This window comes from Dasypus novemcinctus, chromosome 5 (genome assembly GCF_030445035.2).
Source record: "Dasypus novemcinctus isolate mDasNov1 chromosome 5, mDasNov1.1.hap2, whole genome shotgun sequence".
Taxonomy (NCBI): domain Eukaryota; kingdom Metazoa; phylum Chordata; class Mammalia; order Cingulata; family Dasypodidae; genus Dasypus; species Dasypus novemcinctus.
In genome coordinates, this window is record NC_080677.1 from 7,871,651 (window position 1) to 7,887,696 (window position 16,046).

The following is a 16,046-nucleotide window of genomic DNA, read 5'->3' on the forward strand; positions in this document are numbered from 1 at the left end:
TGTTAAGATCATCAATTTCTTCTTTCGTCAGTATGGGCTGCTTATGTATTTCTAGGAATTTGTCCATTTCCTCTAAATTGTCATTTTTGTTGGAATATAGTTTTTCAAAGTATCCTCTTATGATAGTCTTTATTTCTGTGGGGTCAGTGGTGATATCACCTTTCTCATTTCTTATTTTGTGTATTTGCATCTTTTCTCTTTTTTTCTTTGTTAGTCTCGCTAAAGGTTTGTCAATTTTGTTGATCTTCTCAAAAAACCAGCTCTTGGTCTTGTTTATTTTTTCAAGTGCTTTCTTATTTTCTATTTCATTTAGTTCTGCTCTTATCTTTGTTATTTCCTTCCTTCTTCTTCCTGTTGGGTTACTTTGTTGTTGTTTTTCTAATTCCTTCAAATGTGCAGTTAATTCTTCAATTTCTGCTCTTTCTTCTTTTTTGATATATGAATTTATGGCTATAAATTTCCCTCTCAGTACCGCTTTTGCTGCATCCCATAAATTTTGGTATGTTGTGTTATCATTATCATTTGTTTCAAGGTAGTCATTGATTTCTTTTGAGATTTCCTCTTTGACCCACTGTTTTTCTAAGAGTGTGCTGTTTAATTTCCAAATTGTCGTGTGAAGTCTGGGTCTCTGTCCCTTGCAAATTTCCAGCTTGACTCCACTGTGGTCAGAGATATTGTTTTGTATGATTTCGATCTTTCTGAATTCATTAAGCCTTTCTTTGTGGCCTAGCATATGGTCAATCTTGGAGAATGTTCCATGTGCGCTTGAGAAAAATGTATATCCTGCTGTGTTTGGGTGTAATGATCTATATATGTCTATTAGATCCAGCTCTTCTAATATACTGTTCAAATGTTTTGTTTCTTTAGTGATTCTCTTTTGAGATGTTCTGTCCAGAGTTGATAGTGGTGTATTAAAATCCCCCACTATAATTGTAGATGCATCTATTCTTTCACTTAGTTTTTCCAGCGTTTGCCTCACATATTTAGAGGCGCTCTTGTTAGGAGCATAAATATTTATGATTGTTCGATCTTCTTGACAAATTGCCCCTTTCACTAAAATATAGTATCCTTCTTTGTCTCTCACAATTGTTTCGCATTTAAAGTCTATTTTGTCTGATATTAATATAGCTACTCCTGCCTTTTTTTGGTTGTTGTTTGCTTGTATGATTGTTTTCCAGCCATTCACTTTCAACCTCCATGAGTCTCTGGGTCTAAGATGTGTCTCTTGTAGGCAGCATATAGATGGGTCATATTTCCTTATCCAGTGTCCCAGTCTGAATCTTTTGATAGGTGAGTTTAATCCGTTGACATTCAGTGTTATTACGTTTAGAGAGTTATTTATGGTAGCCATATTTTGGTTGGATTTGTGTTTGTTATATTTTGTTTATATTATTTTATTTTCCCCTTCTATTTTTGTCTTTCTTGTTGCTTTTACACTCTCCTCCATCTCTGACTGTCCTGTTTTTTCCTTTCTTCCTGCAGAATTCCCTTAAGAATTTCTTGAAGGGGAGGTTTCTTGTTGATATACTCTTTCAGTTTCTGTTTATCTGTGAATATTTTGAACTCTCCATCATTTTTGAATGCTAGTTTAGCTGGATAGAGTATTCTTGGTTGGAGATTTTTTTCCTTTAGTACCTTGACTATATCATACCACTGCCTTCTTGCCTCCATTGTTTCAGATGAGAAATCAGTACTTAATCTTATGGAGTTTCCCTTGTATGTGATGGTTTTCTTTTCTCTTGCTGCTTTTAGAATTTTTTCTTTGTCTTGAGCATTGGATAATTTGACAAGTATATGTCTTGGGGTGGGCCTGTTGGGGTTTATGACCAGTGGAGTGCGCTGTGCTTCTTGGATATGTACATCTGTCTCTTTCAGTAGATTTGGGAAGTTTTCATTCATTATTTCCTGCAACACTCCTTCTGACCCCTTTCCCTTCTCTTCTCCTTCTGGAATGCCTATAATACGTATGTTTGAGCGTTTTGCGTTATCATTCAGGTCCCTAAGTCCTATCTGGATTTTTTCTACCTTTTTATTGACCACTTCTACTATCTGTTTGATTTCCAATGCACTGTCTTCCACATCACTAATTCTCTGCTCTGCCTCTTCTAGTCTGCTGATATTTGCTGCAAGTGTATTTTTGATTTCTTGAATTGTGGTGTTCATTTCCATCATATCTGTTATTTTTTTGCGCATGTCTGCAATTTCCCCTCCAAGTGTTGTCTTCACGCTGTTAACCTCTTTCATTACTTCATCAAATTTGTCGGTGATAAATGTTCTGAGATCTTTCATTGCTTGTGCGAAGTCCTGCCCCCCTTCCTGATTTTCAGTTTGTTGATTGGATTCAGCCATGTTTTCCTGATTACTGGCTTGGTTTGTAGATTTTTGTTGCTGTCTTGTCAACATTTTTTCTTGACGGGTTTAATCAGTTCCTTAGCTTCTTTGTCTAGCCTTGGAGATTAATTAGTTGTTGTTTTTGCGTAAGTGTTATATTTTCTCTTTGTCACTTTGTTCTTCTTATTCCAATTTCTTATTGCTAGTTAAGCTCACTTTAAAGGAAAGTATTAGTGCTAGGGAAAGTCAATTGTGTAAGGAAGGAAAAAGTGTGAAGTAGTATTGGTGATATATGTTTACAAAGCAACAATATGAGTTCTGGGAGGATGGAGGTTAGATCATGTAAATTGTGTAGAGTTATAGTAGTAGGAAAGTACCTATAATGAGGTAGACGACTGAATATGGGAGGAATGTGGTACGTACTAAGAGGCTATTGTTTTCGTGAGAGAGGGAAAGAGAAAAGAAAGGTAATAGTTTCAGGGACGAATACCAGATGGAAAACTAAACAAAGGTATTAGAAATTAAGAGTTAGACACTTTGTGGATCAAAGAAAGGGAGATGGAATATAGGAGAGATAGCAGATGGTGGAGGATATCAAGTTGTAGGGGAAAGGGGATAGTGTAGATAGGCTAAATCTATTCACAGAGAAATGAGGCAGTGGAGGGTCAGGAAACCCAGCAAATGTGAGGTATTTCCTGTAGGACCTATTGTATTGTTAAGGTAAAATAGTATAAGAAGAATATTGGGGACAAGAAAGAGAGGATTGAAAAAAAAAAAAGAACAACAACAACAACAACAACAACAAAAAATAAAAAAACAAAAAACAAAACAAAAAAAAAAAAACCAAAGAACAGAAACCCCGCCGCCAGGCTCGGCTGGGCTCAGCTGGGCTCCGGTCCCCCGCCTGCCGCCCGCCGCCCGCCGCGGCTTGCCTGGGCTCAGCTGGGCTCAGCTGGGCTCGGGTCCCCCGCCTGCCGCCCGCCGCGGCTCGGCTGGGCTCGGCTTCCCTGCCCGTCGGGGCTCAGCTGGGCTCGGCTGGGCCCGGCCCTCCCGCCCGCCGCCCGGTGCGGCGCAGCGCGGCTCGGCTCTCCCGCTCGCCGCCCGGCGCGGCGCGGCTGGGCTCGGCCGAGCTCAGCTGGGCCCGGCCCCCCCGCCCGCCGCGGCTCAGCCGGGCCCGGCCGGACTCGGCTTCCCCGCCCACCGCCCGCCGCCGCGGCGCAGCGCGGCTCAGCTCTCCCGCCCGCCGCCCGCCGCGGCGTGGCTAGGCTCGGCTGGGCTCGGCTCCTTCGCCCGCCACCCGCCGCGGCACAGCGCGGCGGGGCTCTCCCGCCCGCCACCCGCCGCGGTGCTAGCTGCCTCGGCTCCGCCTACCCAAGGAGGGAGTCCTCCACACGTAGCTGGGATCTCCGTGTATATTTCACAGATGGATCCTCTCTGTTACCTTCCCTCCAAATCGATGTCCAGACACCTCCGGACCAGGAAAAATCCTGAAACAGCCAGTCCCAAAGAGTCTCCGACGCCTCCCAGCGATTCCCCCCAGGAGCTAGTAACCGGGAAGTTCACTCAGCCGCCATCTTGCCTCCCCCTCCTGAAAAGTCCCAAATTATATCTTATAGACCAGTCCTTTCCGTTACCTTCCCACCAAATCGATGTCCAGACACTTCCTGCCCTGAAAAAATCCTGAAAAAGCCTCTCTTTTTTTTTTTTTAAGATTTATTTTTTATTTTTTTTCCCCTTCCCCGCCCCCCCCCCCTCAGTTGTTTACTCTCTGTGTCCATTTGCTGTGTGTTCTTCTGTGACCATTCCTATCCTTATCAGCAGCACTGGGAATCTGTGTTTCTTTTTGTTGCATCATCTTGTTGTGTCAGCTGTGTGTGCGGTGCCGTTTTTGGGCAGGCTGCACTTTCTTTCATGCTGGGCTGCTCTCCTTTTGGGGCACACTCCTTGCACGTGGGGCTCCCCTATGCGGGGGCACCCCTGCAAGGCACAGCACTCCTTGCACACATCAGCACTGCCCATGGGAAATGTGGCCACTCTCTAAGCCAAACTCAGCATGTAAATGCATTATCTTCCCCCTAGTGTGGGATATGACTCCCGGGGATGAGCCTCCCTGGCACTGAGGGATTACTATCAATCACCAGCTGGTGATGCAACTATGAAAAGACCTTGAATAAAAGGGGGAAATGGTAAAGACAAATGAGTTTATATGGCTAAGAGACTTCAAAATGAGTCAGGAGGTCATCAGAGGGTTGCACTTATGCACCTCTCACCAGGATCCCAGAGATACCCAAAATAGATACAAACCCAGGTACTGTTGCTCCTGAGTGCTACGGAGACACACATGTTCAATAGTCATGGCAGATGGCTCTGGAGTTCAGGGCCTTGTTAGTGGGCCTTACTTTGGAAATTGTGCTTCTAAGTGTGATGGAGTTGGACTCAGATGTGACCTTTCTACACCTGCTTCTTCTGTCACTTTTACTGAACCTGTGTTTGGCACTAGGGTTGGTGTATTCTCCGAAGACTTGAATCTCTGGACTGGACATGTGCCAGCTGGGCTCTGAGCCTCAGCAGAGTTGCAATACCTACTTTCCTGTTCATTTGACTTAGCCAGGTCAGCTTAAAAGGGAGGTGAAGATGGTCAACCACCACACCAGGGAACTGAGAGTACTTAGAACTGCAAGCAGGAGAATCACATCCATCAACCATGTAGGATCTAAGCCCCCTCTCAATTTAGAAGTGGAGTAGACATCACCATCCCAGCATCCACAGGATGGAGGAATAAAATATGGATTAGAGTGGACTTACTGGTATCCTACTATAGAACTTTTGTGACTCTAGCAATGGAAGAAATTGTATCGTTGACGTGGAGACAGTGGCTACGGTAGTTGCTGAGGACAAGGAGAAGGAAGAAGAGAAGTGATGTGGGGGCATTTTTGGGACTTGGAGTTGTCCTAAATGATATTGCAAGGACAGATGCTGGACATTATATATCTTGCCATAACCCATTGAATGGGCTGGGGGAGAGTGTAAACTGCAATGTAAACTATAATCATGTAGTACAGCAGTGCTCCAAAATGTATTCACCAAATGCAATGAATGTGACACCAATGAGGGAAGCTGTTGATGTGGGAGGAGTGGGGTGGGGTGTGGGGCACATGGGAACCTCTTATATTTTTTAATGTAACATTTTTTGTGATCTATGTATCTTACTAAAAAATACAAAAAAAAAAAAAAAAAAGATGGAATTTTACTGGCAAGAGGTACAAGACAGTTACTTCCCCCTTTGGACTCCAAACTTCTCAATTGTATATCTGTCAGTGGGATGCTAATGAAAATAGCTTTGGTTTCATCAAGGTAACTGTGAGGATAATGAAATCTAGAGATGTGAATTAGGACTACAGGGTGTCCAATCGAGATTTTTCTTTTCTTTTTTTTTAAAGATTTATTTATTTATTTCTCTCCCCTTCCCCCCCACCCCAGTTGTCTGTGTCTATTTGCTGCTTCTTCTTTGTCTGCTTCTGTTGTTGTCAGTGGCACGGGAATCTGTTTCTTTTTGCTGCGTCATCTTGTTGTGTCAGTTCTCCGTGTGTGTGTGGCACCATTCCTGGGCAGGCTGCACTTTCTTTCGCACTGGGCGGCTCTCCTTACGGGGCGCACTCCTTGCGCGTGGGGTTCCGCTACATGGGGGACACCCCTGCGTGGCAGGGCACTCCTTGCATGCATCAGCACTGCACATGGGCCAGCTCCACACGGGTCAAGGAGGCCCAGGGTTTGAACCACGGACATCCCATCCGTGGTAGATGGATGCCCTAACCACTGGGCAAAGTCCGCCGCCCAAGATTTTTCTGATTGTTCATAAGGCACTAATGAAAGTGAAATGCCAAGGTTAATAAATGTTTGTTGATTGATTAAAGAACATGAAATTTTATGTGAAACAAAACAAAACAAAACAAAACACAAAAATCTCCTGAAAGTGTGGGACTTAAGGCTGGGCCCCTGGGCCCAGGCCCTAGGAAGTTTTTATCTCTCAAGCTAGTCTGTGCTTAGTCTCCACAATTAATTGATTACTCTTTCAGTGTTCCTACCAGTGCGTACTCATGGTAAGCTGCGCTTCTCTACATCTCCCCCTCTCCAGTTTCTGGGGTGGTGGTTTGCCCTCCAACTTCAATTCCTTGATTGATCTATGAAGAGTTGATGATTTTCAGTTTGTTCATTTTTTTATTGTTAAGATGGGAGTGGCACCTTCCAAATCCTTTAGATATCAAACCAGAAGTCTCTTTACCACTAATTTTTGTAAGGATTTATTTTATTTATTTATCCCCTACCCTTCATTGTTTGCACCTTCTGTCTGCTCTCTGGGTCTCTGCATTGAAAACTCTCTGTCTGCTCACCTTCTTTTTTTTTTAGGAGGCACTGGGAACCAAACCTGGGACCTCCGATATGGTAGGCAGGTGCCCAACTGCTTGAGCCACATCTGCTTCCCTCTACCACTAAGTTTTTAAAAAATAATTATTTATTTATTTCTCCCCCACTTCATTGCTTTTTGTGTGTGTGTGCTACTGTCTAGTTTCTGCATCCATTCGCTGTGTGTTCTTCTGTGCTGTCTATCTTCTCTTTAGGCAGCACCAACAACTGACCCTGGGACCTACCAGAGTGGGAGAGAGGCACTCAATCCCTTGTGCCACCTCAGCTCCCTGGTCTGCTGCATCTCATATTTTCTCTCCTCTCTGTCTCTTTTTGTTGCATCATCTTGCTGCACCAGCTCTCCACATGGGCCAGCACTCCACATAGGCCAGTGGTCCACATGGGCCAGCTCTCCACTCGGGCCAGCTTGCCTTCACCAAGAGGCCCCAGGAATCAAACCCTGGACCTCCATGAGCCCAGTTGCTTGAGCCACATCCACTTCCCATATCACTGATTTTTAAAAAGTAGCAGAATACATTCTTCAAAAGAAAAACCTTACACACTCATTCTATTGACCAAATGAAATATAGCTGCTTAGTGTGTATTCTCCTAATTACCCCTTGCCTGAGGCCATTCCACAGAACCCCAGGGAACAGTTTAAAATCCTTTGCTCTATTGAAAATGGTCTAAAATTGATGGTGGTGATGAATCCACAGCTGTGTGATTATACTGAGAGCCACTGATTAAATACTTTAGATGGGCTATGTAGTGTGTGACTGACTGTATCTCAATAAAACTGGTTTTAAAAAAACCACATTGCTCTATACCATACAAAGTTCTCCCAGTTTTAAGGAGCACAAAATTTAGGATCCACGAGTGTCAAAACGCGCAGTCTCAGGGTCAGCATGGGTCCTGGGTGCCCAGAAGGAATTGCAAGTTTGGCAGACTCCTGCTGCCCGATGTGGAACTCTAGGGGAAGTTCAAGAAAGCTTTCCATAAGTGTCATAAGAGTAATGTTTTAGCTACATGGGCTTCCTCCGATCTCCACTCACACAAGAATTCATTCTTCAACAATATAATACACTCTTCACATGGCTGATGCGTGGCAGAAGGCAGGAGTCCCTGATGACAAGGGGAGATGAAGTTTAAACCTTCCTACTTTTATATTGGGCTCTTTTTTTACAGGAAAGAAAGTCAAACTTTGGAAAACAACTTCCGTGAAATTCTATTTTTAGTTGAACAAATAGGTGTTCTGAAGGCATTACTTAGAGATATGAAGGATGGCATGGATAATTACAGCTGGAATGCCAGTGGGGAAGATGTTGAGGAGGAGAACAACAAAGAGATCCTTGAGGAGGTAACAAGGGTTGGGAGGGATGACTATGGTGTTTTAGAACTTCCATCCGGTGTTACCATTCCATTACTATTTTGAGGGCAGTAATTATTCTAGCACTAATTGAGATTCGGCTTGCATCCTTTCCTTTAAAATTCTTTCCAACATTAGATTACTTTCACTAAAGCTTGCCCCTAGGTACACACTTTCTCGCAAGTGCTGTGTCACAAAGAAAAGACATTGTATAGACTTACTTCCTACCAAAATAACTGATTCTATTTTATTTTCCACTTTTGAATATTTAAAAAAAAAGATCATTCAGAAATGGTTTTCTCACAGAGCTATGAAGGTTCTATCACATGGCTGTGTAAAGCATTTTGCACAGTGCCTGGCTCAGAGGATGTGCTTGAGAAATGTTCACTGCTATTATTATTTTGCCTATTAGGGAACATAGGTCCATAAGCCATTAAGTGAGTCATCAAAACTCAAGCTGTTGGTAGAGATTAATGGAAACTCTTAAAATTAAATTTTTTACAGGAAATGTCAAACTTGGTAAATTATGTACTTAAAAAGTTGAGAGAGGACCAAGTCCAGATGGCTGATTATGCCCTTAAGTCTGCTGGTGAGTACAGAAAATGTGAAAAGAAAAACAGGAAAAAACCCATTAATGCTTCAAAATTGTCTCTATTCTTTATTAGGAAAACATTTATCTATCTGGTAACTAGAGGAGGAAAAATTAGTAAATCTAGGTAATAAAGAGAATAGAATTAATTGTAGTTGATTGCCTTCTGACTGCAATTCTTAGAGGAAGCAATAATTATGCAACCTCATTAGCATGCATTTAAAAGGACCACAAAGACAGCTGTGGTACCACAGTGGCACTGGGGGAATGCAGAAAATATCTTAAGCATAGTAGGCATTACAACATTTTATATTTTCATATACAAATATGACTTATAATAACAAATTGAAATGAGTTGTTAGTAAATGACAGTGTTTAAGGCTATAAATAAAGGAATGTTCTCAATATCCTCTAATTAAAATAATTCTCAAGGCTTAGATTATGAATTATTAACCTTATTATTCTCTATAATATTCTACCTATAACAGTTTGTCAATAATGTGTTCAGTGAGCAATGTGGAAGGAAAGAAGGAGGGAGAAAAGGAGGGGAAAAGGGAGAAAAAAATTAAAGCACACAAAGTAACTCTGAATTTAAAGACAAATTTCTACTGGGGACATAAATTTGTTTCTTACATGATACAGAGTAACTGAATGAAAATGATTTGTTCAATCATGTGTGTGTGTGTGTGTGAGTAAGCAAGTGTTTTGAGAGAGAGCAAGAAAGCAGTACTGTTCAACCTGACTTCCCTGAAGCATGGGGAAGCATAAGCATGGAGATAAGATAAGGGAAGGTAATCCATTGAGTCCCTTTTTTAAAAAAAGAATCTTGGTATTCTGGTGTGCCCATTTTTATGCCTTCCTTCTTTTCTACTGAATATATTTACAACCTCCATTTTGAAAAGCCCATAATGACAAATATGGACCCAGGGACATCCCAATGTGGACGAGAAAAAGCAGAAAATGTTATGGCATCTTTATAAATTTTAGCATGAAAACACAACTGCCTTCTGGTTTCAACAAAACAGATAAAGCCCATTTCAGCCTATCTGTCCCACTAATTATAACTAAAATATCTGGACAAAATATTTTTAAAATTTACCTGAGTACTTTTAAAAGTAAATAAAAGCAGATGATGGTGAAGGAAAGCTAAAAATTGAAGAAGTGACCTGTATGTGATGAATGTCTCTTATTTTTTTCCCTCTGGCAGCTTAGGCTAAAGGCAGCCCTCAATTGCAGAGTTGCACAGTAGTGGCAGTGGGGTGAGTGGTTAAAACTGAAAGAAACCTGCTCTTTCTACCAAGAGGAACCAGAAAAGTGATTCCTATGGTCCAGAGAGTCGGGGTGAGCCTGAGCAGAGAGCTGGTGAAGATTTCCTAATCTCGTATCTGTATGCAAATAACTTATATGTGCACCATTTAGCTGTGCATTCATGGCAAAAGCTTTGAGACTTGAACAACGATTGAAGGTTGGGCTCAAATCTTGGACTAACCTGGGTGGCACATGCACAGTGCAGACCCATGGCAAAGGCTCTGAAAACTGAAATGAGATTGGCATCACTACTCCTAGGGAATGAAAAAGAATTTAGGATTAGAGCATTTCTGAGTTGATTGCCTGAAAAAACTAACAAGCAAAAACAATCTCCAGTGGATAATTTAAGGAATAAGAGTCTCACTATATACTATTCAGTATATCTGGATATAATGAAAAGGTGACCAAATTCCAAAAGAAAAAAAGATAATCAACAGATGTTAACTGTATTATGACACAGCTGTTTGGATTATCATGCAAAGACTTTGAGATAGCTTCTGTAAAAAATGCTCCATGAGTGAAGGCAAGTATACTTGAAATGAAGGGAAATATACAAATTCTCAGTCAAATAATAGAAATTATTAAAAAGAACAAGATAGAAATTTTAGAACTGAACAATCCAATATCTGAAATAAAAACTGCACTGGATGAGCTCAATAACAGAAGGACAATGACAGAGGAATAAGTCAATGACATTGAAGGTAGATCAATAGAAATTATCTAATCTGAACAAGAAAAAGAAAAGATTGGGGGGAAAAAGAACAGAGCCTCAGTGACCTGTGGGACAAAATCTAAAGTCTAATATTCTTTCTGCCCTTGCAGTCTCAGAAAAAGATAAGCAATCAATTCATAAAAATAAATTGAAAAAGTATGACTGAAAATGTTCCAACATTGATTAAACGCATAAATTTACTGATTAAAGAACTCAGCAAATGCAAAAAAGTAAGCTCAGGTAAAAATACATCCAGACACAGGGAGCAAGGGTAGCTCAGTACTTGAGAGTCAGCTTCTCATGCACAAGGTCCTGAGTCCAATCTCCAGTAGCTCTTAAAAAAACAAACAAAACAAAATAAATCCAGACACATCATAATTAAATTGCTGAAAGTCAAAGATGAAGGAACGATCTTGAAAGCAACTACAGAGGAACCTCACACATTACATACAGGAGAACAGTGATTCAAATGACTATAGATTTCTTATGAGAGGTCAGGAGGCCAGAAGAGAAGGGAAAGCATATCTTTAAAAAGTGCTGAAAGAGAAATGTCAATGCAGAACTCTACAAAAATATCTTTCAAGATTGAAAGCAGAATAAAGAAATTCATAGATGAGGGAAAAGAAAGATAATTCTTTGTCAGAAGATCTACTACTGGAAGTTCTTCAGGCTTAAGGGAAATTATAGCAGAAGGAAACCTTGAATTTAGTGAATGAAGAAAAAGCAACAGGTAAAAAAATACTCAATTAAATATAAGACAACTTTCAAAGTTCTTTATCATATGTATGACGTTAAAAAGAAAAAATTAGACATTGGTCAGGTATCAATATAAGTAGATAATACATATGACAACTATAAAGGAAAGTTGAGGATAGAAGGGGACTCTATGGATGTAAAGTTTTATACTTTACATTAAGTGGTAAAATAGTGAAACTAAGTAGAACATGAAAGATTAGATATGTATGTTGTAATCCCTAGATAAATGACTAAAAACTACAAAGAAAGTCAAAGGTAATAAATGGAATATAAAAGTTTGAACTATTGTAAAAGAAGGCAGGAAAGGGTTAACAAATGAAGAAAAACAGATGAAAAGAGAAAACAGAGAAAACAAATAATAATGTAGTACACAAATTCAATCATGTCAATAATCATATAAAATGTAAATAGGTTTGATAAATCAATTAAAAGATATTTTCAGATTGGATAGAAAGTAAGACACAAATATGTGCTATCTATAAGCACACTTAACTTTTAATAAGATAAATAGGTTAAAAGTAAACATTGGAAAAATACATACCATGCAAAAAATCTTCTTTTATAGTAGAGTGACTGTAGCAATATCAGACAGAGAAGAAATCAGAACATGGATGTTGTTAGCGCTAAAGATGGCTATTATATAATGATATAAACAGCAATTCACCATGATGACATAACATCCTAAATGTGATTGCATGCGGCGGCTTGCTCGGTCGGTAGAGGTGGGGTCTGGCTGCGGACGAGGGGTCGGTCCAGCTCTGGACGAGGGGTCGGTCCCGCTTGGGATGAGGGGTCGGTCCCACCAGGGACGAGGGGTCGGTCCGGCAGCAGACGAGGGATCAGTCTCACAAGGGGTTGCGCGGTTCGGCTGACGGGGTCGCCCGGCGAAGCCGGCGATGAAGGGGTCGCCCGGAGAAGCAGGCGACGAAGGGGTCGCCCGGAGAAGCAGGCGACGAACTGGGGACAAGGGAGGCCAGGCCCTTGTCGGGGGCTCTCAGGACTGGAGGGCGCACGGCAGAAGAACTACCGCAGAGACAAGGCAAACACGCAAGTCCAACTTTATTGAGGGAGAGGCAACAGTTTTATAGGGGCTGGGGAAGGCTGATTGGTCGAAGCCATGCCCTGTTCTGATTGGTTGCCGGCGAAAGGTCAGTGGGCGGTACTGGACGGGGGAGGGGTGGTGGTTAGGGATTGGCTGTCGCTGTTGCTGGGGGAAGGGGCAGGGTTTAGGGATTGGTGGCTGCTGTTGCTGGGGTGGAGGGCAGACTTGAGTTTCCCGCCCACGCCTGGCTGTTGCTGCTGTCGGGGGAAGGGAAAAGGGCAGACTGGATTTTTCCGCCCACGCCTGGCTGTTGCTGCTGTCGGGGGAGGGGAAAAGGGCAGACTGGAATTTTCCGCCCTGCGCCTGCGCAGGGAGAAAGAAGAAGAAGGGTGCCGCCCCACAGGCATCGGGTGGCGCCATCCGGGAGGAGGGGCGGCCGCGGAAGCATGGCTGCCGAGAAGGGGAGACCCAAGGGCACTCTGCGCCCATGCCGAGCTTCCTTCAGGGGTGGCGGTGAGTCCGACCAGCACCCTATTATGGGGGCAGCGGCTTGGCCTGCCGCGGCCGCTCCCCCGCCAGGCCAGCAAACCACACTTCAGCCCGAGGGGTGACCGCAATTGCACTAACAAGAGCTTCAAAATAGGTAAAGCAAAACCTGATGGAATTAAAATGAAAAACACAAATACACAGTTTTAGTTAGAGACTTCAACATTTCTCTGTTAGTCATAGAAAAAGAAGACAGAAAATCAGGCACAAAAGAGAAGATCTAAACAACACTATCTAACAACTCAACCTAATTGACATAGAACATTCCACCCAACAACATCAGTGTAAAAGGTTTCTGCAAGTGCACATGGGACTTATATGCAGAAAGTCATATTCTGGGCTGTAAAACAAACCTCAATAAATTTAAAATAATTGAAATGATACAGAGTATATTCTCTGACCATAGTGGAAATAAGCTAGAATTAAAAAAGAGAAGGCTATCAAGAAAACCTCCTCCAAATATTCATAAATATAAACAGTACATTTTTAATTACCCCTGAGTAAAAGAGGATGTTACAAGAGAAATTAGAAAATAGTTTTAACTAAGTGAAAAATAAAATTTTAAATATTAAAATCTGTGGGACGCATCTAAGGCAGTACTTGCAGGGAAATATGTAGCCCTAGATGCTTTTATTAAAAAGAAAATAGAAGAAGTTCTAAAATTTCCACCTAAAGACAGTAGGCTCTGAAGTCAAAAAAAGGAAATAAATAATATATAGTGCAGAGCAATAAAATGTAAGCAATGAAAACAAAATCCAGTTTTTTGGGGAAAAAAAGTTGATATGCCCAACAAGACCAATTAAGAAAAAAAAGAGAGAGAACACACTAATTATTGATATCAAGGAGGAAAGAGGGACACTCACTATAAACTTTACAGAATGAAAAAAGACAATAAAGGAATATTACAAATAGCTTCATGCCCCAAATTTGGACCATTTAGATGAAATGGGTCAATTTCTTTAAAGACCCAAACTACCAAATCTTGCTCAATAAATAGATAATATGAACAGTCTTGTATCTATTACAGAAATTGAACCAGTAGTTAAAAGCCTTCTAAAAAATTATTGTGAAGATGTAAGCTCTCCCAGCTAGTCTATAGAGCCAATATAATCAAAATCAAAGTCCCAGCAGGATGTCTGTAGGAGTCAAGAAACTGGTTCTAAAATTTATATGGAATGGCAAAGGAACTAGAATAGTTCAAAACAGTTTTGAAAGAGAAGAACAAAGTGGTAGAACTCACACTACTTGTTAAAAGACTTACCATAAAGCTGCTGTAATCAGGAGAGTGTGGTATTAGTAAGATTAATGAAATAGAACGGGGATTCCAGAAAAAGACCCACACTTATATAGCCAATTGATTTTGGCAAAGGAAGAAAAGTAAGTCAATGGTGCAGGAACAGCTGGAAAATGCATATGCAAAATATAAACCTTAACCCATAATTCACACCTTTACAAAAACTATAAGTGTCAAGCTTAAAGCTAAAAAACTTCTAAATGAAAACACAGGAGAAAATCTTTGCGACTTGTGGTTGGGAAAATATTTCTTAGCTATAACACCAAAACATGATCCACAAGAAGGGAAAATTATGAGATAATTGTACTTCATCAAAATTAAAAACTTCTGTTCTGCAAAAGACTGTTAAGAGAATGTGAAAAGCCAAAGATTAAGAGGGAATATTTGCAAAACCTATTCAACAATGGACTTGTATCTAGAATTTATATAACTTCTTCAACTTCAATAACAGAAAAGATAGCCCAACAAAAAAAAATGAACAAAAGATTTGAACTTTGAACAAACGGTTATCAAAGCAGATATATGATTATCAATTAAGCTCATGAAAATACATTAAATATCATTATTATAATAGTTCCTTCTATAAATCAATTCCTCAGAATTCTATTTTTCATCATAATATCAGTTTCAGAAATATTGTAAAACTAGACAGAGAAAACCTGACTTCTTTATTCGAGTATGAATTTTATTTCTTTTATAATTTGCCCACTAATAGTTTTCCAAGAACATTATTAAAATTCAAATAATGTGCTTTGAATTGCATGTGTAAATTTTTTTAAAATTATGTTTTAATCTTAGGAGCCTCCATCATTGAAGCTGGGACTTCAGAAAGTTACAAAAATGTTAAGGCAAAACTGTACTGGCATGGGATAGGGTTCTTAAATTATGAAATGCCTCCAGATATTATTCTTCAGGTAAAAGTTAAGTTCTTATTCTATTCTTACTATTTATCATGAAAATATCAATGTCTAAAACGGAGGCAATATAAGATTTTCTGAACATGTTTCAGGACCTAAATCTTCTCACTTTTTTTTTTAAGTTTTAAATTGGCAAGTTTACTACAAAAGACTGGTTAGAAAATATTAATGGAAAATATTAATTGAGTTGAATTCCCTTTTAAAACACAGTATACTACTAAAATGATTTATTATAGGAAAAGTTGTGGGGTTACAGAAAAATCATGCACACAATTCAGGACTCCCATACAATGCCTCATTCTTAACACTTTGCATCTGTGTGATACATTTGTTACAATTGATGAAAGCACATTTTTATAATTGTTCTATTAACCATAGTCTGTGTTTCAACTTAGGGTTCACTGCATGTGTCGTGCAGTTCTATGGATTTTTAAAAAAATTTATTCTAGTAACATATATATAACCTAGCCATATTCTAATATATAACACAGTACTGTTATATATTACCCACATTCTAGCCACATTCTAATACATAACACAGTATTGTTAACTATGTTCACAATATTGTGCTACCATCACCATCATCCATCACCAAAACATTTCTGGCATCCAAAGTAGAAGCTGTTTAATTTTTATTGTCACTAAACAGCATGGATTATTTCTTACATTATAGTCATTAAACTACGATTAATTTTTCTTTTACTTACTTATCTATTATTTTATGGTCAGTAAACTAGATTCTTTATTTCTCAAATAGAACAGATGCATTTGACTTTTCAAA

At 40.2% G+C, this 16,046-nt stretch overlaps 1 protein-coding gene across 1 annotated transcript in view; it reads left to right on the top strand.

Moving 5' to 3' along the window:
• SUN3 (Sad1 and UNC84 domain containing 3) overlaps window positions 1-16,046 on the top strand; it is a 45,554-nt gene that overhangs the window by 23,370 nt on the left and 6,138 nt on the right. The window contains exons 5-7 of the mRNA XM_004450212.3: window positions 7,921-8,092; window positions 8,606-8,690; window positions 15,147-15,262. Of these exons, the coding sequence (XP_004450269.2) occupies window positions 7,921-8,092; window positions 8,606-8,690; window positions 15,147-15,262 (373 nt within the window). The remainder of the gene's footprint in view (window positions 1-7,920; window positions 8,093-8,605; window positions 8,691-15,146; window positions 15,263-16,046) is intronic.